Raw genomic sequence first — 24,990 nt, forward strand, 5'->3', positions numbered from 1 at the left:
CCTTCCTCTATAAGCATTCCTCTATAAACTATTTTTTTTAATTCAAATTTCATATTTGTGTACAAAATTTACAAAACTGCCACTTTATAATGTTGAAAATACTGTAATTTATGAATATTTATATTAAATATTTATATATTTAATTGTTTTGTGCACTTTTTTTTTCTTCACGATTTTTAAACATTATAAAAGGGTTTACAGTGAAATAGTATTATAGAGATATTTAATTTATTAATTTTTGATGAAATAACAACATAAATGTAAATATTAAGAATAATGATAGTAGATATTTGTTATGCCTGTTTCGTTAATGAAATGATGCTCATGCTGTTTCATGGCCAGTAAAACATATATATGTAAACGTGCTCCAGTCGCTGGACACTAACACTGTTAGTTTCAGACATTCATGCATTTTTCATGATGATGTAGACCACGTCCAATGATGTATACAGATATATATATTTTTGATATGTGTAATTATGGCACAATGCACATGCAGTAAAACTGAAGCTTAATAAACCACAGCTGTAATAAACACAGCACTGATGATGCAGAAGGTGTAAGCTTTATGCGTATGAAAGGAAATAGAAACATGTGGTTTTAGTGAGTCTGCACTGATCTGAAACCTGTAGTTTAATCGACAGCTTTACAAACGACAGACACAATGGAGAAAGATGTTCTTTTGTGTTTTATTATTCACATCACTTCCAGTGGTAAATGTACTCTACTTCACGCTTTAACTGATCATTTTAACCTCAAATAATACATGTTTTTATCTAATAATGTTAAAGGCTCAGTTGATATTTCCCAGATGTTTCAGAAGATGAAGTGACTCTGTTCAGAGTCGAGTTGAAGGACAGAATCAGTTTAAACTGCAACATGAGCGACAGATATGAAATCGCCTGGTTTCATCAGTATTCTCAACAACTAACCCAACTAATATCTGCAAAAACCAGCAGTGCCGCAGGAAGAAAACTTCTAGTGACGTTCAATCTCAACAGAAGTCGTCTGGAAGTTGATGCAGACACAGAGATCACGACAGTCACGCTAGTTATTACTGGAGTCACAGAGTCAGATTCAGGACTTTATTTCTGTGGAACAAAATCTGTGTCTTCAGAGATGACCTTCCAGAAACCCATCAGACTGAGATTGGGTCAGTACTGGTGACCTTTCACCTTTAACTCAAATCTTACAACGCTTTCAATGTGGAGGTTTTTGTAAATTATTTTAATTTTGCTTAATATATTTCAATCATCACTAGTACATCACTCATAAAAATATGTTTTTTCACAACGATGCCATAGATGAACCATTTTTGGCTCCTTAAGCACTTTTCAGTGATCAGATCTTAAAAGAAACACTATATTTTAGAGTGAAGAACATTTTTATAATCTAAAGAACCGTTTTCCACTGTAATGAAACCTTTTGTGGAACGGAAAGATTTCATGGATCATGAAGAACCGTTATTTTTGTCTTTGAGCTCCAGACATTAATTATTATTCAGATCATGTGTTGTTGAGGAGAGGTTTGCTGCTATAATAATATTGACACTATAATATTCTTTAGTTTTAATGAACTTCTCTTTGATAAAGTGATCACATATGTCAAATATTGTGTTTCATTTTCTCATGACTCTAGTTCTGAATTCAGTAATATTAGTCATATCAAAGCAAAAGCCAAAAACTTCATTGGTCTGTACAATCATAAGTAATTTGTGGTTCGGCACCGAACCTTTCAGCGAACAGTTCTTTAAAGAACGATTTTTTCTAGAACATTTTAATGATCAAAAAACACTTTCCGTTATAAAGAACCTTTTTAATGGTTCTTAAAGGAACTATTGATGCCAATAAAAAAAACCTTATATAGGCCTATATACAGTATATATAAATAACATATTTTTATTGAAAAATCATGGCCTATAACAAGAACATTTCCAAAGAAAATAACTTTATTTGTAAGAGTATCTTCACTAATACAGAATACGCATCACCATTTCCCAGCGACTTCAAGCCCGGCAGAACCAATCAGAATTAGTGCCTGAACTTTATACTGTAGGTTTCTTGATGCTGCAAAACGCTGTTGTTTAATTAGTTCATGAATGTTCATGAATAACTCTTCAGTCTCTGTAGACGAGGTGACGGTGACGGAGTGTGTGTTGATGTTCGCTGGTGTTGGACTGGTTGTGTTTGTGTTTTTTCTGACTACAGTCGTCGCAGGAGGAATCATTTACCATCGTGGACAGCAGAAAGGATGGAAAGCAGCAAAACGTGCATCTATGATGAGCCACAAATCAACTAAATGACACATTTGTGTGCTTTATTTTACAATCTGTCACAATAATCAGCATTTCTGTATGTTATCACCGATGGTTCAGATGTGGTTCTGATGCGGTTCAGATGTGGTTCAGATGTGGTTCAGATGTGGTTCTGATGTGGTTCAGATGTGGTTCAGATGTGGTTCTGCTGTGGTTCAGATGTGGTTCAGACGTGGTTCTGATGTGGTTCAGATGTGTTTCTGCTGTGGTTCAGATGTGTTTCTGCTGTGGTTCAGATGTGGTTCAAATGTGGTTCTGATGTGGTTCAGATGTGGTTCAGATGTGGTTCAGATGCGGTTCTGCTGTGGTTCAGATGTGGTTCTGCTGTGGTTCAGATGTGGTTCAGACGTGGTTCTGATGTGGTTCAGATGTGGTTCAGATGTGGTTCTGATGTGGTTCTGCTGTGGTTCAGATGTGGTTCTGATGTGGTTCAGATGTGGTTCAGATGTGGTTCTGATGTGGTTCTGATGTGGTTCAGATGTGGTTCTGATGTGGTTCTGATGTGGTTCAGATGTGGTTCAGATGTGGTTCTGATGTGGTTCAGATGCGGTTCTGATGCGGTTCAGATGCGGTTCAGATGCGGTTCTGATGTGGTTCTGCTGTGGTTCTGCTGTGGTTCTGCTGTGGTTCTGATGTGGTTCAGATGTGGTTCTGCTGTGGTTCTGCTGTGGTTCAGATGTGGTTCAGATGTGGTTCAGATGTGGTTCTGCTGTGGTTCTGCTGTGGTTCTGATGTGGTTCTGATGTGGTTCAGATGTGGTTCTGATGTGGTTCTGCTGTGGTTCTGCTGTGGTTCTGATGTGGTTCAGATGTGGTTCTGCTGTGGTTCTGCTGTGGTTCTGCTGTGGTTCAGATGTGGTTCAGATGTGGTTCAGATGTGGTTCTGCTGTGGTTCTGCTGTGTTTCAGATGTGGTTCAGATGTGGTTCTGCTGTGGTTCTGCTGTGGTTCTGCTGTGGTTCTGCTGTGGTTCAGATGTGGTTCTGATGTGGTTCTGCTGTGGTTCTGCTTTGGTTCTGCTGTGGTTCAGATGTGGTTCTGATGCGGTTCAGATGTGGTTCAGATGTGGTTCAGATGTGGTTCTGCTGTGGTTCTGATGTGGTTCTGATGTGGTTCAGATGTGGTTCTGATGTGGTTCTGCTGTGGTTCAGATGTGGTTCAGATGTGGTTCTGATGTGGTTCAGATGTGGTTCTGCTGTGGTTCTAATGTGGTACAGATGTGGTTCTGCTGTGGTTCTGATGTGGTTCAGATGTGGTTCAGATGTGGTTCTGATGTGGTTCAGATGTGGTTCTGATGTGGTTCTGCTGTGGTTCTAATGTGGTACAGATGTGGTTCTGATGCGGTTCTGCTGTGGTTCTGCTGTGGTTCTGATGTGGTTCTGATGTGGTTCAGATGTGGTTCTGATGTGGTTCAGATGTGGTTCAGATGTGGTTCTGATGTGGTTCTGATGTGGATTAGATGTGGTTCAGATGTGGTTCAGATGTGGTTCAGATGTGGTTCAGATGTGGTTCTGATGTGGTTCAGATGTGGTTCTGATGTGGTTCTGATGTGGTTCAGATGTGGTTAAGATGTGGTTCTGCTGTGGTTCAGATGTGGTTCTGATGTGGTTCAGATGTGGTTCAGCTGTGGTTCAGATGTGGTTCAGATGTGGTTTAGATGTGGTTCAGATGTGGTTCAGATGTGGTTCAGATGTGGTTCTGATGTGGTTCTGATGTGGTTCAGATGTGGTTCAGATGTGGTTCTGCTGTGGTTCAGATGTGGTTCTGATGTGGTTCAGATGTGGTTCAGATGTGGTTCTGATGTGGTTCTGATGTGGTTCAGATGTGGTTCTGCTGTGGTTCAGATGTGGTTCAGATGTGGTTCTGATGTGGTTCAGATGTGGTTCAGATGTGGTTCAGATGTGGTTCAGATGTGGTTCTGATGTGGTTCAGATGTGGTTCAGATGTGGTTCAGATGTGGTTCTGCTGTGGTTCCGATGTGGTTCAGATGTGGTTCAGATGTGGTTCAGATGTGGTTCAGATGTGGTTCTGATGTGGTTCAGATGTGGTTCTGATGTGGTTCAGATGTGGTTCTGCTGTTTTGGCAAAGCTCAAACAATCATAATCATTTGTGTTTAATATTCAGTAAAATAGCAATGCTTCGGTTTCTGCCACTGTCTATCCAATGTCAATAAACAATATTCAAGCTTAGAGTTAAAGTAGAATGTTTTAAGCAACTGATATTTTTACATGTATATATCAATAAGAAAAGCATAAAGTCAAGTTCTGTCAAAGCCAGAACAAACAAACACATGCTTGAATATCATTAGACAAGACTTTTGTTAGAAATGTATATCTTTAGACATTATATATTTAGGAGCATTAATATGTACATATAAGCTGAGTTTAAGGGAAATATAAATGCCATCTATTTTATGGCACATAAAGTTCGGCAATAAATAAAAATGTCTTCAATGTTAAATGTGTTGTTGAGAGTTCAGATCAAATAAACTGTTATTCTCACTGCAATACTTTATATTGTGCAGTTCACATAAATCCCACAAGAGGGAACTATATTATTATAAATCAGCTGTTTTCTGTAGATAGATTATTATACTATTATATTATGAGAGATAAACTGTAATCTTCTGTCTTCACTCCTTGAGATTAAAATTAAATGTTAAATCGGTTTACCATAAATGTTAAAAACTAGAGGGAGGAACCTTTAGAAACTTCAGCAACGCCTCTTTCTGTGAGGTTTTACACCATTTCCACCACACACTCTCTCACACACACACTCTCTCACACACACACACACACACACTCTCTCTGAGCTGCGTGATTTTGAAGAAGCCTGAACATTAGACCGATGAAGAACTTTTACCATGTAAGTTTTCATATTTTTAAATATAACGCCAGCTTGTGTGTTTTTGTGTTCTACAATAGTTGTGTGTGTGTGTGTGGGAAACTAAACCTGCTTAAAGAGAGTCAAAGTCTATGATGAATTTGCCCAGTGGATACGATTATGACAATGATTATTATGATTATGTTTTTATATTGCGGTTATTAATATAATTGTTACAATGTTTTAGCATGATTACTCCGATTGGTTGGTAGCAGGAAAAATAACTTCTAAAACCTGTTGCTTGTGTATTTATTATATATACATTTATAAAACCAAAGTTTTGTTTCCTACAATTTAACAGTTTTAATTGTAAAAACTTCTGTTGTAAAATTGTAAAAAACAAACAAACAAAAGCATCTTAAACTATTTTGACAACACACTTGAACTGCAGGAGACTATATTGTTACAGCAAAGACACATTAGCCGCGTTTCCACTGTCGGGCCAGATCGAAACATGCAAGACAATATTTGTGTGAATGTGGTTAGCCGCACAAGACAGGAGCTTGCATCACGTGGTAAAACAAGAAAACGGCAATAAATGGAAATAAGTCACAGGTGGTCTACACACACACACCATTCTGATTCTATGAAAGTGAGTGTATAGTGTTTCTGTCACATAACAAATCTTCTGTTTTCTCATCAGGATGACTCTTCTTCTTCTGCTGTGCTTTATCAGTTATAGCGGTCAGTGTCATTTATGTTAATAATTATAATTATTTTAGATAAAGCTAAAGTTATTCTAGTCATCACAGAAGAAGCATTAGAACAACAGGAGAGAACATCAGTCTGTGAGTGTTTACTTTCTAATTTGATTTTAGCGCGGCTCTCCGTTACTGTGTTTACCCTGGTAAAAACGCGCGTGTGTTTGTTTGTGTCGTGACTGAGTTTCGCTGGCCAAATAGTTGGGCGTGGCCAAAGCCAAAGTACTTATTCTAGGCATTTGCTAATAGTTGTTAGAAGACGCATTAGACCAGAATCCTGCAGCCAGAGTCTTTAATGAGCCAAAGAGAGCACACGTCACTCCTCTCCTCACTAAACTGCACTGGTTGCCAGTTGCCGCTCGCATTAAATTCAAGTCACTGACGTTTGCCTACAGAACAACCACTGGCTCTGCTCCCTCTTACCTAAACTCATTACTTCAGACTTGTGTGCCATCCAGAAACTTGCGCTCTGCTAGCGAATGTCGTCTTGTGGTACCATCTCAAAGAGGCACAACAGTTTCTTCTGGTTCATTTATTAATAAACATTGTTCAGGAATTCACTAAAACTGCACTGACACATCTCTAGGTTTATACTGTCATCAACATTAGAAATATTTGTAATGAGGAACTTCTGATATTTTTTAGCTACTTGTTGTCTTCATTTAATCCAGTTTATTGAAATAACTCCATTAGAATATTCAAGATAATATTGATTTTAGAAAATAGACAGAACATTTATTTTTCAGTATTGATAGTTCTGGTATTGAGTGAATATTCCTGTGTGTATTTGCAGGATCCTCCACTAAACCTGTGTCAGGAATAAAGGGAGGAATCGTCACTCTATCATGTGAATCTGAGGACAGAGAGATTGTGGATTTTAGTTTAATCAGTCGATCGAAACACATCCCTGTGTGTGAGAAGAAAAACTGTAGCGGTCGAGTGTGTAAAGAAGGATCATGTGACGTCATCATCAAGGATCTGATCTACAGTGACGCTGGGAAATACTTTTTATATGTGTATTACAATAATGATCAGAGAGAAGTGGAGCGACAGATCAGGAAATATCATCTTCATATTCATGGTAAAGTCAAAACTGATCAAACCATCAGCTTGTGCTTCAGGATTTCCTGTAATAGTGTTGGTATTGCATGCAGGACTAGAAACAGCAGAAACACTGAATGGACAAACTTAATATTCAGAGTGGATTGGGTTTTTCCAGTGTTTTCATCTGATCCCCCAATATTAAATATGTGATTATGGCCGTGATTAAATGACACTATTATAGTTGTGATTGAGGATGAATGTCTCTGTTTGTCCTCAGATGAGATCTCTGTGAAGAAAGGAGAGGATCTGAAGTTGGATGTTGTGTTGATCAACGCTGATAAAGTGGAGAGAAACTCTCGCTCCGGCTGGACAGAGGTGTGGAGGAGAGGTCACGGGGTCAGCAGTGATCGACTGATCATCAGTGACCAGACTCTGATCATTCATGACTTTACAGTCACTGACACTGGAACATACAGAGTTCTGGACTCTAATAATGAAGCCTTGATCACAGTCACAGTCACAGGTGAGAGAAGATCAGTGTATAAATATTATGTTTAATCAGTAAATTAATACTAAACTGCATGACTAACCTTTCAATATTCTGTACAGAATCTGTTCTAGACTCGAAGGGAAATCTGAACGACACAGAAAAAGACAAAACTGACGACACTGAACATCGAAGTCAGTAAAACATGAGAGAATTACAGAAGATCTTAAACAGTGAATTCAAAATATTAAAAAACTCTCTTCCCACTTTTCCCTTCACCTGTAGATCATTGGATGTTGCTGGTTCTGCTGGTTTCGGCTGCTGTCGTGATATACAGACGTCGGTACAGAGATTACTTGAAGGAGAAGCACTGAGTTCTGGGATCCAGAAGACGCTCTGCTGAACGCCTGTGGATCATGAATAAACTAGTGCTGGAAATAGAAAGGGAATACCGACTCCACAGTGAACAACACTCTCTCCCGGATGAGCTGAACACTTTATGCTGGTTTTGAGGGAACTAACACCCCCTCGCGGAGAGGAAGTTTAAATGGTTTGCGTTTGCTGCATTCACAAACTCCTCCGCCTCTGTGAAGCTGCTCAGACTCAGAACACTGTGAATGTGAACTTTCTGATCATTAAATGTGTCGTTACGTGTTAATAATCTGGTTTATGACGTCAAGACCCAGAAGACTGATTCCCCAGTGTTCCCTCCAGTATTTATATCATTATTTATTTAATGATTTTTACTGTTATTGTTATTTTGTATTTAATTGTTGTGATTTGTCAACAAATAAAGAATAAAAAAGGTTTTTATAAAGATGTTTTTTTAATTTATGAGTAAAATAAGGTATGTGGTAAGCTGGTGTACATAAAAACTGCAATAAGTAAGTGCAGTAAGTTGTAAAAAACAAAAACAAAAAAACCCCTCTCATGTCATATGCCCTCATGTTCCTGACAAAGTGTGTTTATGAATTTATAGTTACATAGTTGCATAGAGTTACTGCATAACTTCCATTAGGGCAACATACAAACCTAATAAAGTATTTGTAGAAAATAGATTTTTAACAAAGAAAACTTGGTTACACTTTATTTTAAGGTGTCAAAATAAAAGTCACTGCATTAAAGTTAATTGTTGAATTCATATGTGAATTATTAAATAAATAATTTATCATGTCAGTCACTGAACATCATGCTGTATTATATACATTGTTTGACAGCTCAATCTGCTTCGAAAGAATAACTAGTAGAAGAAAATAATGACCAATCATACTATAAATAATGGCCAAATATTATTTAATTTTTTCTTGAAACGCTCATCTTTGTGGGAAACTTTTGATTAGTGACGGGAGAAACTGAGAGAGAGGAACAGGACTTGTGTTTGTTCTGTTATATGTGACAGCAGTCGTCTGTGAGGGGCTGCCGTCTTTACTTTCATTTTGTATTTGTTTTATTTTATTATTAAAGTCTTTAAATGTTCGCCGTTTCCCGCCTCCTTCTTCCCGTAACATCTAACCTCGTTACATATGTACTTCAAAATATGTATATTATTCAAAAAAATTTATTTTAACATGAATGTTATATATGTATGAGCATTTCCACTGTGCAAATATTTATTCTTACCAGAAACCCTGTGTCCTGCCCCGGCTCACATTTAGTAACTTAACTGAATGTTACAAGAGTTGTTGAAGAGCACAAAGAAGACATTTTAAACTACACATTGTAAACAAACACTTAATGAAGATATGTATATATTATAACTTCATTAAGTCATAGAAAATATATTTTTTTATATACTTCAGTAACCGTCAAATATGATTTTATTCTGTAATGCATAAGTTTCATGCAGGTTATGTTGAAAGGACACTGATGTAAATAAGGAGTGAAACTGATTCATCAAAAAACTAAGCCAATACTACACGTTCTATTCTGCACTCCACACATCTCCATGTCTTCGCTACTCTGCTCAATGTAAAGCAAGACTTGTGAAAGTGCTTCGCCTTCACTGTGCAGATGTGCAGGTGATGTCGTCTGTGTCCCGAGGTTTACCACAGTAGTTCAGTTGTGTGTTCAGTGCTTGTAGTGTCTGTGGGAGTCTGGCGTGGAGCTGAACACCAGTTCTGGTAGAAGTCCAGTCTTGATGAACTCAGCTAATTTGGGGAAGGCATTGTGGAAGAAAACCAGATCATACTTGATCCGCTGGATGAAAATCTCCTGCGGTGTCCATAAAATAAAATCACAGTAGCTCACCGTGCAAACACGCATCTGAGCTTGCTCTCGATACATGAACTTGTGGTCAGTGTTAAGTGCCATCGTCCCATCCTCTCCTATACCTACAGAAAGATGAACCTCTGCAGCTTTCTCTGAGTGAACGCTCCCTGCTGATGAATGGGCAGTTTATCTCCAGTACGCCGTCACCAGGGCAAGTGCATGTTACCCGCCGTCAGGTGTTGCTCTTATCCAGGGGAGGTCTGGGTTGATGATGAATCCTGATGCTTTAACCTGGGATGTATACACAGTATATAGATAAACTGTAAATACATATTGATAGGCTGTACATATATGAATCAATTGTTGATAGACCTGAAAGTCTCCATGGTGATCTTGCATCATATATATATAGTTTGCCCTTGCTCTTTCCTCATTCACATGACCCCCATCTGACAAAAAATGTAATACAAACTGTTTGTTAAAATGTATTTGTTATTTACTGCCTATCAACATTTACCCTAAGGTGTTGCACTCTGACTACAAAAAAGTCATAAATGCCTTTATGCTTATAATTTGCTTGTTAACTGCTTCTCCTCATTTACTTGTATTGAATGGCTAAACATGTTACATCATGGTAAGAAACTACATATACCAAACCTTCACCGTGTTTAATTGTGCTTTATTCTATTTACCTTGTTGCCTCAGAGGAAAACTGAGAAGAGCGTGGATAGCGAATTCTTTTACTCAAGGATCTCGGTCTATTTGCTTTGGCTGCCACGTAGAGTCCTGGGGTCTCCTTTATAACCATTGCGTACGCACAAAACAGGCCCTGAAAGAGGCGTACGCCACTTACGACGCACAAGTTGTGATTTATAAAAACAAACTTGACAACTTGAGGGTGAGTAAATGATGACAGAATTGTCATATTTAAGTGAACTATCCCTTCACTGTTAAAAAATAACAATACCATAAAGTAAAATATGTTGTGTCAGGTAAAACTCCTGCATTAAAATGTAACAAAAGCATGAGCCTTAATATATACTTCATTAATGTATCATATGCATTATGTTATTGGATGCCCTTAGTTACATTTCACCACGGTGTACCTGTGGGAGTGGCCCTCGATGACAGAAAGCATGGGACTTTTCTTAGGCTTTGACTCTTGCATCTCACTGTGATGAAGCATCTCAAAAAACATCCTGCACTCTTCATCTGATGGTGTAATGTCAGGAAAACCAGGGCCTTGAACATGACGGGGCTCTTGTTTATGACAGAAACTGATGTTACGGATCTCTGCATATTGGACACCTCGGACGACTCCATACTCGGCTGGGTCCAGTCACAGGGCTACTGGGGGCAAGCCTGCCCATTCCTGACACCAACAGCAGCCAAAACACAATACATCAGCGCTGCTGCACGCGAGCATGCCTCTCCTAACCCGGCCTTACAGGAGCAGTGAGCCACGAGAACAGTCCCATCGTCCTGCACTGTTATCCAGGGGTGTGTTGCTGCTACACTGAGGCTTTGTGAATGCTTCACCTGGAAATTTAAATAATAGTAAAATTAGCAAATTACATGTTAGCTAGCAAAACTAAAACGTAGTTTACAATTGGAACATGTATAACGTCATTCTAGACAGCTATCTATATTTACATTAGTAACCTTAGTTATATACGTTTGGCTGAATTATGTTGTTGTTTCCAGTACGCTAAACTACTGCTCACTGTTTCTGCCTTAAATGAACAGATTATTCGCTAACTGCATGATTTGTAAACATTTCTGAAATGCATAACTTGGACACTCTAAATTGTAATGTAGACGAATGCATTTTCTGTAAAGCTGCTTTGAAACGATATTGTGAAAAGCGCTGTACAAATAAATGAGAATTGAAAATAAAGGTGTCCAAACGTCACTGATAATACAAGAGATGTGCTTTACCGACATTATTAGCGATTGAGTTCAGCGATGCTTTTATGTTCAGCGATGCAGCGATTACTCGTGTAACGTTAATATCGCTTGATTAACAGAGTGCCACTTACCCTTCCTGTTATCAAGAACATTTTCTTCATCTCCAGATGATAGATTTTGGGATCATTAACCCATCCTGAGGGGAAGAAAGGCTTCAGAGCGTTTAAACGCCTTGAGAGCTTCGCCGGTGAATGGAGAGTAGCGTTGCCAACTTCTGGACAGGAAAATAAGGTACAATAGCGGTTCTTTAAAGGAAAATAAGGGACACTCAAAATATTTGTTCTGTACCACATAGTGCATGTCATTGCAGTGTCTGCAGTTTAGTAGGCCTATGTGTAAAAAAGATGTATGAAAGGTTCTCAGACATTAACACATTTGGGTAAATTCGTGTCAAAATCAACCAATTTTCAGAAACACAATTGTACTTAAATATTTAATTACACTGTAACAATGACACCTTAAAGTAAAGAGTAACCAACTTTTCTTTTGGTTTCTTAATTTTAAAGGCCCAATATGGTTAATTTTTTCATAGATATAGGGATGTTAACGTGGCTCCATGAGTAAATTGGTACACATTTTCAATGGTTGCATATTTTCTGAATAACAAATAATGTTGAAACTAGAAATGTATCTTGTTTTTTTCTATCAACACAATTGAACATTCCTGAGTGCCATAAATAGTATTTTTTCAGCAACGGATATTACTGTAAATATCATCAACCTCTATTCAAAACTATAAACTTAAAACAAAAGATACATAGATGGCATAATATTTAAAAGCACGATAACTGAACGTCTTTGAAATTTCAGCCAAAAAAGCATTTCAACAATGGCACCTGAACTAGGCCTAATAAATGAAAATGTATATTTTTCAGTTAAAGCAAACGTAAGAGGATTAGTATGGGCGGTGTTTGGTGATTGAGACTTTATCGGTTATTTTGTGTTTCAATAACGCGTCAAGAATACGCTACAAGTTATTTTAAATTAAAATGTTTTTCTCTATTTAACATTAACTTACAACAGTGAAAGACGACTTGCCTTTTTTATCACGTCTTCCCTCGGGTAGATTATGTGCAGTCGCCCAAACTGATTAGCCGGAATCAAAACGCGGAGAGTGAAAGGGATTTGCCCATAGACATATCTATGGATTTGCCAGCGCCATGATTAGCGCGAGTCCCGCTTGCTGTGAAGCGGAAGCGACCAGTCGGCAGAGGATTCTGCTGGGTCTTAAAGCCTTCCGGCAGGGACGTCACTAGGATTGGAAGACAGGGGGGGCTTAGCCCTCAGGCACACAGATTTCAGGGAGGTATCAGAGTAACCAGACAGACAGACAGAGTAACCGGAAGTAACCAGACAGTGCCAATTCTCCCCTTATTAGACATTTCTAATAAGGGGAGAATCATAGACATAATAAATACAGTGCCAAGACTCTCCATAGACGGGCTCTGGAGGTATCTATGGAGTCAATATAATGCCGCATAGTTTTGCAAAAGAATAAAGTATCGCAAAAGAAAATAAAGTTTTGCAAAAGAAAATAAAGTTTTGCAAAACAAAAATAAAGTATTGAGCAAAGAAAACATTTTTTACCCACAAAAATAAAGAATGGCAAAGGGGGGAAAAAGTACTGAGAAGAAAATTGTTTTGCAAACAAAAATAAAGAATTGCAAAATAAAAAAAGTATTGCAAAACCAGCAGCATCCCTACGCCATGGTGACTTTAGCTGTTGAGCTCTGCGTCTCCTGCTGATGACGCGGCTTTACGGGTTTCTTGACTCCACCCCCACGTCAAAACACCGCCATGAAGAGAAACGCAGAGAAAAGTGAAGCGCAAAGGAAAAATGGTATTGCGAGCACACGCTGGACTGAAACGCAGAATAAAAGCAGCGTTGCAAATAACTTAGTTAGGTGTGCGTATGGAAAATATGTTGCATATATAAAATAGGATAACAGCTGTCATTGATTTTTGAAATTAATTATATCTTTCTTTTTGCAATACTTTTTTTTATTTTGCAATTCTTTATTTTTGTTTGCAAAACTATTTTTTTCTCAGTACTTTTCCCCCCCTTTGCCATTCTTTATTTTTGTGAGTAAAACATTTTTTCTTTGCTCAATACTTTATTTTTGTTTTGCAAAACTTTATTTTCTTTTGCGATACTTTATTCTTTTGCAAAACTGTGCGGGATTATATTGACTCCATAAAATATATCTATCATCCAATCACATTGCTGCCGCAACGTCACTCCGCGCCTCAAGAAGCAAGTTCGCGCCTCTTTTTCCATCGATGGATGACTTGGATGCACACGTCAGGTATTTCGATTTATTCTTTATTAGAAATTGTCAAATATAAATTGTGAAATGTATTTTATTATTGTTATTTTTTTAGAGGGTCAAATGTGCATTTAGTTAGCGACCTCTAGGTGAACGACGGGAGCTGGCTCATATATCTGAAGAGCTGACTCTATTTAAAAAAATATAGCCTATAGAAATTAAATCATTATGTAATACTGAAATAATAAATGAATTTATTTTTAAAATAATTGACCAATTCAAAGAACAAACAAATTATTATAGGCCTAAAGACGCACACATTCGTTTCGACTGTCTGATCAGCCTCACATTCTGTTCCTGTCAATCATACACGAGGTGTCAACCAATTATACAGCATGAGGGAGGAGCCGAGCCATTGTGTGTGTGTGTGTGTGTGTGTGTGTGTCTGTGTGTGTGTGTTCATGCTGGTTATACAAAACATTACTAGTGAGATAGTTCATGCTGGTTATAACATGCCAATAAAGAAGAGAGAAAAAGAGGGACCAGTTTAATCCTTTTAGTTATTTATCTTTAATATGGGTTCTATTATGTTGTTCAGATTCAGATTGTATTTGTTTTGAATGTTGTTTCTATACATTAAAAAGTTGTAATTTAAATGCAAATGTTTAATAGTATTTTTTTTCATAAGAGCCGACTCTTTTCAGTGAGCGGAGTCAAAAAGAGCCGATACACCACTATGCTTTTTAAATCCCCCGCCACGGAAAAGCGAAACAGCGCGCCAGGGAGGTTTAAAAAATCTACAGTCTATGTTTTTAAAAAAGACTCCCGCGAATAACAGCCAGCCAATGAAATTGTGAGGACAGCGACGACAGACTTCCTTTCGCCAATCTGTGAGACTGATCTCCTGAGTGAGAAACACTGAACACTCTCAGCTGTGAGTTTGATGAGGCCTGACTGAACATAGACCTGCAGAACTTTTACCATGTAAGTTTTCATATTTTTAAATATAACGCCAGCTTGTGAGTTTTTATGTTCTTATACCAATAGTTTTGTCTGTTTGTGGAAAACCTGCTAGTGATGTTAAAGAGAGTCGATGTCTATGCTGATTTTTTTCCCAGATACAATGATGACAATGATATTATTATGTTTTAGTGGGGTTATTAATATAATTGTAAAATATTTTAGCATTATTACTCCTATTGGTTGGTAGCAGGACAAATAACTTCTAAATAAAACCGGTTGCTTGTGTATTTATTAGAAATATAAATTTATAAAACCAAAGTTTTTATTCACCTCATAAATCTCAATTTTTGTTTTCTGTTTTAAAACATCGCGTTAGTGTATCGGTCTGAGAAACAGTTCAGTGTGTCGCGAATCTCGACATCGCTTTATCCACAAATCTTTATATATGCTCTCAGACACTCGGTTTCATTTGTATTCGCAGTGGAGAAAATACATTGAACTTGTTTTGGAGGAGCATGCGCATACGTAGAGCTTGGACAGCTCTTCGAGAAACTCACGTGAGAAACGAAGGCTTTAAAAGCTTCGAATCAATTGAACCATTTGGTTCGCAAAATGATTCAGTGTTTCGAATCTCCACTCGCTGGCGACTCCTGCTGGACAAACTGTGTAACTGCAACAAACTCAGACTAAACATGCAGAAAAACCCCATTTACAAACACATATCAAAGTAAAACATAAAATTTCATTAATTTATCATCTAATAAGATTAAATATCAAGTGTCTGTGTAATATGTGTTCTTTTATCAATGTTCAGAGCTTGTTTTGTTTGTTCCATGGCTCAGATAAACAGGCCAATAATAGACTATTAACTACTATTGTTCCTTTTAATTATACTAATGTCTGAATACAACGTCTATAACTGAATAAAACTGATCAGAGATCAGGTAAAAACCATGAACACTCGTTTGTTTCACCACTGAGGATGAATTCAGTGAATCCACACACACACACACACACACACACACACACACACACACACACACACACACACACACACACACACACACGTCCATTGTGCTTTCTATGATGGCAGAAACAAAGATAAAAAGATTATAGTTTGATATTTTTTAATCATGTAAGATCCACATGTGGATGAATATCTTTAAATAAACTGAAAGTGAGTGTATAATGTAGTGTGTGTCTGTCACGTAACAAATCTTCTGTTTTCTCATCAGGATGAATCTTCTTCTTCTTCTGCTGTGCTTTATCAGTTATAGAGGTCAGTGTCATTTGTGATTTTTTTAAGTTCTAGTTCAAAGTTTTTAGTTCAAGCTACTAGTTATTCTAGTCTATTGTTTTTCTGTTGTGTAGCTCATCTCTAGGTTTATACTGTCATCAACATATGAAACGTGTAATGTGACACTTCTGATATTTATGGCTACTTGTTGCCTTCATTATTTATTTATTTTAATCCAGTTCACTAAAATAACTCCACTAGAATATTTAAGATCATATTGATTTAAGAATATAGACAGAACATTTATTTTTCAGTATTGATAGTTCTGGTATTGAGTGAATATTACTGTGTGTATTTGCAGGATCCTCCACTAAACCTGTGTCAGGAATAAAGGGAGGAATCGTCACTCTATCATGTGAATCTGAGGACAGAGAGATTGTGGATATTAGTTTAATCCGTCGGTCAAAAAAGATCCCTGTGTGTGAGAAGAAAAACTGTAGCGGTCGAGTGTGTAAAGAAGGATCATGTGACGTCATCATCAAGGATCTGATCTACAGTGACGCTGGGAAATACTTTTTATATGTGTATTACAATAATGATCAGAGAGAAGTGGAGCGACAGATCAGGGAATATCATCTTCATATTCATGGTAAAGTCAAAACTGATCAAACATCAGCTTGTGCTTCAGGATTTCCTGTAATAGTGTTGGTATTGCATGCAGGACTAGAAACAGCAGAAACACTGAATGGACAAACTTAATATTCAGAGTGGATTGGGTTTTTCCAGTGTTTTCCTCTGATCCCCCAATATTAAATATGTGATTATGGCCGTGATTAAATGACACTATTATAGTTCTGATTAATGATGAATGTCTGTGTTTGTCCTCAGATGAGATCTCTGTGAAGAAAGGAGAGGATCTGAAGTTGGATGTTGTGTTGATCAACGCTGATAAAGTGGAGAGAAACTCTCGCTCCGGCTGGACAGAGGTGTGGAGGAGAGGTCACGGGGTCAGCAGTGATCGACTGATCATCAGTGACCAGACTCTGATCATTCATGACTTTACAGTCACTGACACTGGAACATACAGAGTTCTGGACTCTAATAATGAAGCCTTGATCACAGTCACAGTCACAGGTGAGAGAAGATCACTGGATCAGCAGAAATATTATGTTTAATCAGTAAATTAATACTAAACTGCGTGACTAACCTTTCAATATTCTGTACAGAATCTGTTCTAGACTCGAAGGGAAATCTGAACGACACAGAAAAAGACAAAACTGACGACACTGAACATCGACGTGAGTAAAACATGAGAGAATTACAGAAGATCTTAAACAGTGAATTCAAAATATTAAAAAACTCTCTTCCCACTTTTCCCTTCACCTGTAGATCATTGGATTTTGCTGGTTGGACTGACTGTGGTTCTGCTGGTTCTGGTCGTGATACACAGACGTCGACACAGAGATTACTTGTAGTGTTACTTGAAGGATGAAAGCACTGAGTTCAGGATCAGAAGTATTGAGGATCTGTGGATCATGATGATCTAGTGCTGTAGTTCTCCAGTTCAGTCTCAGACAGTTTTATATTGTGTTGGACTTGGTTATTGGTCATGTTAGTTGTTCTCGACCGAGTCCAGTAATATATGCTTTTTTCTCCTTCAAAACAAAACCATTTCCTGCAGAGGAATCTGTCTACATATTTCTGCAATATATATTTAATTGTCAGTACGTATGAACATTTGTGCTACAGTGCTACCTCAGGAATCTGATACTGTATCTGCATTTAGTATTAAAGGCACACTATGTAGTTTTTCAACCTTCATAATATATTTCCTAGACCCTTGAGAGGGTACATCGACCTACAATAGATTGAATGACACGTCTGCCATAGCCTGACAGTGTCTGTATCGCTTTTACTGGCGTGAGAGCCCAACTAGCATTTGATTGCCGTCTTTATGTTGTTTTCATGGCCGAAGCAACAACTAAAACGAAGAAGGCAAAGGTTTTGTTGGAGGAGACTAGAAAGAGAAAAAGGGAGAGTGACAAAATAAAAGGCCGGGCGAGGATTAATATTGGTCCAGCGTTCGCTCGCTGGCGTGAGTAAAGGAGGAGGAGGAGGAGGAGCGGTGCCCGACCGATGCTGACCTGGTCGTCATGCTGTTGGACTAGTAAATGTATTGCTTGCATACTATCTCTATTTTTTCGAATTTGTCGTCTGCCTGGCCATGTTACGGAATCTATCTGGTCCTCCATTTATCTTCATGATAGAAATGATTGTTTATTTATTTTTCTGGTGAAAGTGTCTTGCCTCAAGCTATAATGCAAATCGATGTATTCACGACAGTGCAAGTATTCCACAGCGACTCTAGGGGTCGCTGTTTGACAAAAACACAATTTCTACATAGTGCCCCTTTAATGTAAAGCAGCCTTAAAAATATAATACATGATCTAGGAATTATTGTTTCTATTTAATCCGTCAACTGATGATTGTGAATGTGTATCTGTGTCAAACTGTGCAAAAAGTGTGTGTCTGAGCATGTATGTATATTTTTTTTACAGTTTTCTATGTAAATATATATTTATATGTTGCTTTTGTCTGGTCATCTGCACTGTTCTTTGTGAATCTGCAAGTAAAAACACAAAATAAACTACTCTTGTAAGAATTTTTTTTGTTGGTATGCATTTTTGTTTGAATACCCTTTTGCTATGTTCAGAAAATAATGTTTTTTTTTGTTTGTTTTGTATGTATATATACAACAGACAGAAGCACAATGTTTGATGGATTTTCCTGTTTTAGTAATCCTACTTATTACCTCACGTTCCTGATCATAAATGTGGTTATAGTTATGTTAATGTGTTACTTTATAAGCTCAGCGATTGTTTTTGAAGCTTCGTTTCACTGAAGGATTTGTTTTGTATCAGAGAGAGAAACAGTTTTACAATCACTCAATTACTGTTCTGAAAGTTTAACCAGAACACTTAAACATTCCCCAGTTTCACAGACGAGGCTTAATCTATAGTCTCAGACTAAAATACATGTTTGAGCAGTTTTAACTGAAAGCATAAAATATATCAGTGTCAGTGATTCCCATCATTAATGTTTTTTTCCAAGGCATGTTTATAAAAGCTACTTAAATGCCCTAATCGAACTAAAGTTTAATCCTGGCTTAATCTAAACCCAGTCTGTGAAACCGGGCCTACTTGTGTTAACATGAGACTACTATGAGAACTGTGATTTGTGTAAAGTTATATTCACTCTTTTAATTCATGTTATGACATGTAAACAGGGAAGAGACGGGATTTATATTTGTACATTTTTGTAAAATATTTTAAAATGAAATATTGTCAAAATTATTAACCAAAAGAGGATCCCTAACTTGTATGAAACCTGGTATATTGATGTCTGGACTCACAAATCTACACGCAAGTTAGCCAAGCATAGACATCATAGAGACTATGCCCTATTGGCCGCTGTGGCGCAAGAAATGCGGCCGCCATCTTAAACCGGTCATACTCCTATTTGCGTTGCATAGCAGCAGTAGATGCCAGAGCACTGTGCAGCATATTCCTGCTCAAATCGGCGGACCATCACTCGGGGATTACTTTTCACAAGTAAGATTTAACATTTAACATTTCCGTACTATTGGTTGTATTTTGTGAACAAAATATTCAATGTGTCCTGTATCGTAGCTACATGTATGACCTTTGCAGCAAAAAAACCCGCGTGAAAATCAGTTCGGTAGCCTATTCAGTGAGATATGATTAATTAAATGCGCTGACAGCTCATTGCACCTGCCAAACAGATTACACTGAGCGGAGCGGGTGACCGGTTTAAGATGGCGGCCCGACGGCTCGTCCGCGCCAATAGCAGCAGCGGTCGATAGGGCGTCTATCTATATGATGTCTATGTAGCCAACTGTCTATGCAAGCTAAAAGATCACATTAAAAACTACATTATGAAATCATGAGGATTTTCATTACAGATCTGTATTTACTGGACTGTGTCTGCGAGCTCATAAATCTACACACTTGGTCAATTTGGAACTTCTATTATTTCTGTCATAGAGAGATACTGTAAAAGTTCTATAGGTTACACTGTAAAAAAAAATCCGTAAAAATCCGGTACAATGTACCATATAAGGAATTTTCCGTATTTGTCTTTTTGAATTATGCGTTGCATTCTGGGAACAAGAACCTTTAGGCCGTGTATCCACCAAAGCGTTTTTAGCCGGCTGAAAACGCTGGACGCTCTGCTGAAAACGCCTAGCTGTGGGCGCTTGAGAGCGTTTTGGCAGCGCTGCGTTTTTTCACTTGAGACGATTCGTTGCTATGATACAGAATATCCGTAGCCCAGTTTACTTGTAACTGATTTCGCAGATAATTTTGTTTCATACTAAAAATTTATTTTTCATCCACTTTGTTCGGTTAGCTCTGCTGGTTGACGTCGTTGTACAGAAAGAATGTTGTGACAGTTGGTCGTGTGGTATTTGTCCAGCCCCTCCTCCACTGTGATTGGACGGCTGTGTAAAAATTGACAGTGATGAGCGCAGCGTTTTACCCAAAGTTGAACATTTTTCAACTCTCGGCGACCATTAAAAAGCGCCTGGCGCTCAGCGCTTGAGCGTTAGGCCGTGTGTCCACCAAAGCGTTTTTTCACGCTCCTGGCGTAAAATTCTAATTGTTTTCAATGGGAGCGCCGCGTTTTTTAAACGCCATGAGCGTAGCGAGGTGCTGAGCGAGTATTTAACGCTCAAGCGCTGAGCGTTCGGCGTTTTTTTTCACGCTGAAGCGCTGAGCGCCCGGCGTTTTTACTGGTCGCCGAGAGTTGAAAAATGTTCAACTTTGGGTAAAACGCTGCGCTCATCACTGTCACTTTTTACCCAGAGGTTCAATCACAGTGGAGGAGGGGCGGGACAAATACCACACGACCAACTGTCACAACATCCTTTCTGCCTCCTACACCTTACCTAACTTAACCTGGAGTTGCCCCGTTCTTTGGCCCTGTCCCAAATGACACACTCCGGACTTGTGCACTTCCTCAGAGTCCACACTTTGGTGACGTCATGTAGTGCAGACCTATAGGGCCCTTGGCGCGAGTTCACGAGGGCGCATTGAGAGGTATTTTTGGGACAGACTCGATCGTCACGCCTGAAATATGAAGACGGTCTGGTTGTTGTTATGGACAGGAGCTGCAGGTTCGGGGAAATACGCTGCCTAGTGTTGTTGTTTTTGCCTTTGTGTGCGAGAATCACTATTTAGCATCGATCGAGAACAGGATTTCTTTTCTTTTCCCAAATCTTATCTCCATGTCAACTACACAGCCTGCTTTTACAGTTCTATATTTTGATATCGTGTACGCCACCTGGGCATTAGACAATAGATACTTATTTAAATGATGTATTGTACATAATAATACATAATGTTCCATTTGAACTAAGATTACAATTTTAACACATAATGAAAATGTGCGTGAGTTTCAGATGAATTTACAGGTTTAAATATTCATACTACGTTTACATATGACTCTTTTTATTGAGAGGTGGTGGATTGTGTTTCTACATTAAGGAAAGTTGGTGTTCAGATGTAACAACACTGAAGAAGATGTGCTCTCCTAATTTAGAGGCACATTTCATAAACTGTAAACCCTTCTACTCGCCTCGGGAATTTTCCTCTTTCATTCTCGTGAATGTTTACATCCCTCCAGACGCGTGCGTGAGCGCGGCGCTACAACAGCTGGCTGAACAAATATCTGAAACAGAACAAAGGTACCCAGACTCTCTTTTAATCATTCTTGGGGATTTTAACAAAGCAAATCTTTCCCGTGAACTACCAAAATACAGACAGCACGTTACATGTCCCACCAGAGACAGTAATATACTGGACCACTGTTACACCACAATAAGAAATGCGTATCACTCCGTCTCACGGGCAGCTTTGGGGCTCTCTGATCACTGTTTGGTTCATCTCATACCGACCTACAGGCAGAAACTGAAATCAGCTAAACCTGGAATAAGGACTGTAAAAAGATGGACTAATGAAGCAGAGCAGAATCTACAGGCCTGCTTTGATTGCACTGATTGGACTGTTTTTGAAGCTGCTACCAACGATCTGGATGAGCTCACAGATACTGTAACATCATATATAAGTTTCTGTGAGGATACATGCATTCCTACCAGGACATTCTTATCATTCACTAATGATAAACCATGGTTTACTGGGAAACTCAAACACCTTCGTCATGCCAAAGAGGATGCTTACAGAAGTGGGGATAAAATCTTGTATAACCAGGCCAGAAACAGACTGACAAAGGAGATCAGAGTTGCTAAAAGGAACTACTCTGATAAACTGAAAAACCAGTTTTCATCCAACGACCCATCATCAGTCTGGAATGGCCTGAGGAACATCACCAACTACAAGTCACCATCCCCTCGATCTGTGGACAATCAACACCTGGCTGACGATTTAAACTCATTTTATTGCAGGTTTGAAAAGCCCTCATTCACACCACACACCGGCTCTAACCTGCACTTCACACATTCACCATCACCTTCTGCACTCCCATTACTCCCCCCTCCTGCCATCCAACCTGAGCTTAAGGTCTGTGTGGAGGACGTGAGCCGAGTCTTCAAAAAACAGAAGACTAGGAAAGCCTCAGGCCCAGACGGCATCTCATCTGCTTGTTTAAAAGCCTGCGCTGACCAACTGGCCCCGGTCTTCACACAGATCTTCAACAGATCATTGGAGCAGTGTGAAGTTCCCTGCTGCTTCAAACGCTCCACTATCATTCCTGTCCCCAAAAAACCCAAAATCACTGGACTTAATGACTACAGACCTGTCGCTCTCACGTCTGTGGTCATGAAGTCGTTTGAAAGACTGGTGCTGGCCCACCTGAAGGACATCACTGGACCCCTGCTGGATCCCTTTCAGTTTGCTTACAGAGCAAACCGGTCTGTGGATGATGCAGTCAACATGGGACTGCATTATATCCTGCAACATCTCGACAGACCAGGGACTTATGCAAGGATTAGGGCTGCACGATTATGGCCAAAATGATAATCACGATTATTTTGATCAAAATTGAGATCACGATTAATTATCACGATTATTTGTTGATTAACCAAAACAAATTTTATTGTCTAATTATAACTGCATTCACATCCATTTTGTGCTACATTCCTGCTGCTGAACAAATATTAAACTGCATTAAAATAAAATAGGTCTTCTTATTTACCAAAATTCAGCGCATCTCCTTAAAGAATAAATAAAAACAAAATAAAACCATAAAGAAAATGTAAAAAAAAAAAAAATTCAACAGGGCACTATTTTCCATTGTGTAAATATACAGTATTTAAGGAAGCAAAATATTAACTTGCATTGTACCTGCAATGGATGTGAATAAAACACAAAATATACAGTCGATAAAAAACAAATATAACATAACAGAATGTAAACAAATGAGAACATTTTACGGCAGAACTATGAAGAAAAGTCTAGTTTACAGGTTTTTGGAAAGAAACACTAGCCTATCGACATTTTCTGGCTTGAGGGATGAGCGAAGGCAGGTCACCACATTCCCCCCTGTGCTGAACACCCTCTCAGAGAGAGAACTTGTAGCCGGGATGCCCAAGTACTTCTTCGCCAGTTTTGAGAGACGTGGGAAGAGTCTCTGATGTTCCCTCCACCAGTCAAGCGGGTCCTCCTCACTGTCTAGGTTACCTGATTGTAGGTACGACTGAAGCTCAGAAGATATAGCTTGTTGTTCTTGGAGAGGACTGAGTCTTTGTGTGGCTCCCTCAGCAGCAGCAGTCTTAAAGAAACTCCCCAAAGTCTTTTTCTTTTTTGTTGTGGGTGCATTGTTATCCTCAGCAGTCTCACCATGAGGATCAGTTGGGCCCATCTCCTTGAAGTGTGTAGTGAATAAGATATGAATAATGAATAGCCCTAATAATCTAAATCTATTCAAGACTCATTTCCAGAGAGTACATTACACCACTGGATTTCATATCATTTTAATCCACTTAAAAAAAATCATTAATTTATCATACATTCTGTGAATCTAAAATCAATATTATTACTTACAGCCATGGTTGCAGGTGCAGTCCTCGCCATTTCAGAAGTCAGTCTGGCATGAATTTGTGCAACATTGTCCTCACTGACGTAGCTCAGCTTGAACCGTGGATCAAGCGCAGAAGCCAGATCAAGCAGTTCTTGTGTCAGAGGGTCATTGTATTTTTCATCCAGATAGCTCAGGATTTTTGTCTTGATGGTGCAGGTTAGGTCTGTCTCATCATCGTTCACTTTCAAGATGGAGGATCTGAAAAGGTGGAGGACTGGCTTCACAAAGGAAACGCTGACATACTTCTCACTGGAAAGCGCATCAGTAAATTCTGACAGAGGGCTGAGGGATTTATTGATGGCCTCAAGAACTTCTATGCCCTGCCAAGTGGGGATGAGGTGTCGGGCTTTTCTGTCATCGGACAAGACCTGAGATATTGCCCTCTGCTGCTCCAGGACTCGTGCAATCATAGCCTGCCTTGATCCCCACCTTGTGGGACACTCGGTCTTCAGTGTATGCTCTGGAAGCTTCAGTTCTATTTGTGCCTTTGTTAGCTGCTTTTTACGTCGCCAGCTGTACGAGAAACTGCTTACCAGCTTTTTGCAGAGACCCACTGCTCGGTCAATCCGAGGATCTCTCATTGCATACTCTAAGAAAGAACATGAACAAATAATATGCCAAATTAAACCAAATATTTGGTAAACAACCACAATCATATTATTCAAGATTTAAGTTAGTTCAATCCTATGTCAGACAACATGAGTAAAACTGTTTGGTTTCTCAACACTAGCAGAAATAACAGTTGCTATGGCTATATTGTTATTATCAGTAACATATTCACACACATTAACATAATAGGCACTG

At 38.7% G+C, this 24,990-nt stretch overlaps 2 protein-coding genes and 1 long non-coding RNA gene across 7 annotated transcripts in view; 2 read left to right on the top strand and 1 right to left on the bottom strand.

Moving 5' to 3' along the window:
* The first annotated feature begins 5,079 nt into the window (after nucleotides 1–5,079).
* On the top strand, nucleotides 5,080–8,245 carry LOC143738191 (uncharacterized). 2 transcript variants are annotated; one of them, XM_077230209.1, is made up of 6 exons: nucleotides 5,080–5,178; nucleotides 5,840–5,880; nucleotides 6,691–6,978; nucleotides 7,219–7,464; nucleotides 7,551–7,622; nucleotides 7,714–8,245. In XM_077230209.1, coding segments are annotated over exons 1-6 (738 nt in total). In that variant the 5' UTR covers nucleotides 5,080–5,176; the 3' UTR covers nucleotides 7,803–8,245. The 2 variants fall into 2 exon arrangements, with proteins under 2 accessions (XP_077086324.1, XP_077086323.1); XM_077230208.1 differs by lacking the exon at nucleotides 5,080–5,178 and having other exon boundaries at nucleotides 5,818–5,880.
* A 459-nt stretch (nucleotides 8,246–8,704) lies between these two features.
* Nucleotides 8,705–12,836, bottom strand: LOC143738207 (uncharacterized). Its single transcript, XR_013203850.1, has 6 exons — nucleotides 12,643–12,836; nucleotides 11,676–11,818; nucleotides 10,743–11,175; nucleotides 10,329–10,484; nucleotides 10,009–10,085; nucleotides 8,705–9,927 (listed from the first exon to the last, which is right to left on the bottom strand). It is a non-coding gene; the product is annotated as an uncharacterized LOC143738207 (long non-coding RNA).
* Nucleotides 12,837–14,602: 1,766 nt separating this feature from the next.
* LOC143738186 (uncharacterized) overlaps nucleotides 14,603–24,990 on the top strand; it is a 58,918-nt gene continuing 48,530 nt past the window's right edge. The window contains exons 1-6 of one of the 4 annotated variants that reach the window (XM_077230197.1): nucleotides 14,603–14,855; nucleotides 16,070–16,113; nucleotides 16,433–16,720; nucleotides 16,960–17,205; nucleotides 17,298–17,369; nucleotides 17,461–17,523. In XM_077230197.1, the coding sequence (XP_077086312.1) occupies nucleotides 14,854–14,855; nucleotides 16,070–16,113; nucleotides 16,433–16,720; nucleotides 16,960–17,205; nucleotides 17,298–17,369; nucleotides 17,461–17,523 (715 nt within the window). In that variant the 5' untranslated portion in view covers nucleotides 14,603–14,853. Of the gene's footprint in view, nucleotides 16,114–16,432; nucleotides 16,721–16,959; nucleotides 17,206–17,297; nucleotides 17,370–17,452; nucleotides 17,524–24,990 lie in introns of all 4 variants that reach the window. The other 3 variants (XM_077230195.1, XM_077230196.1, XM_077230198.1) reach the window with 3 other exon arrangements.

This window comes from Siphateles boraxobius, unplaced genomic scaffold (genome assembly GCF_051911475.1).
Source record: "Siphateles boraxobius isolate OS27281-9 unplaced genomic scaffold, OSU_SipBor_1 14, whole genome shotgun sequence".
Classification (NCBI taxonomy): Eukaryota; Metazoa; Chordata; class Actinopteri; order Cypriniformes; family Leuciscidae; genus Siphateles; species Siphateles boraxobius.

Excerpts from the sequence above, each read along its gene's own strand:
- LOC143738191 (XM_077230209.1), top strand. Across the intron at positions 7,465-7,550 it reads GATCACAGTCACAGTCACAG|AATCTGTTCTAGACTCGAAG; the intron begins GTGAGAGAAGAT and ends TATTCTGTACAG. Across the intron at positions 7,623-7,713 it reads TGACGACACTGAACATCGAA|ATCATTGGATGTTGCTGGTT; the intron begins GTCAGTAAAACA and ends CTTCACCTGTAG.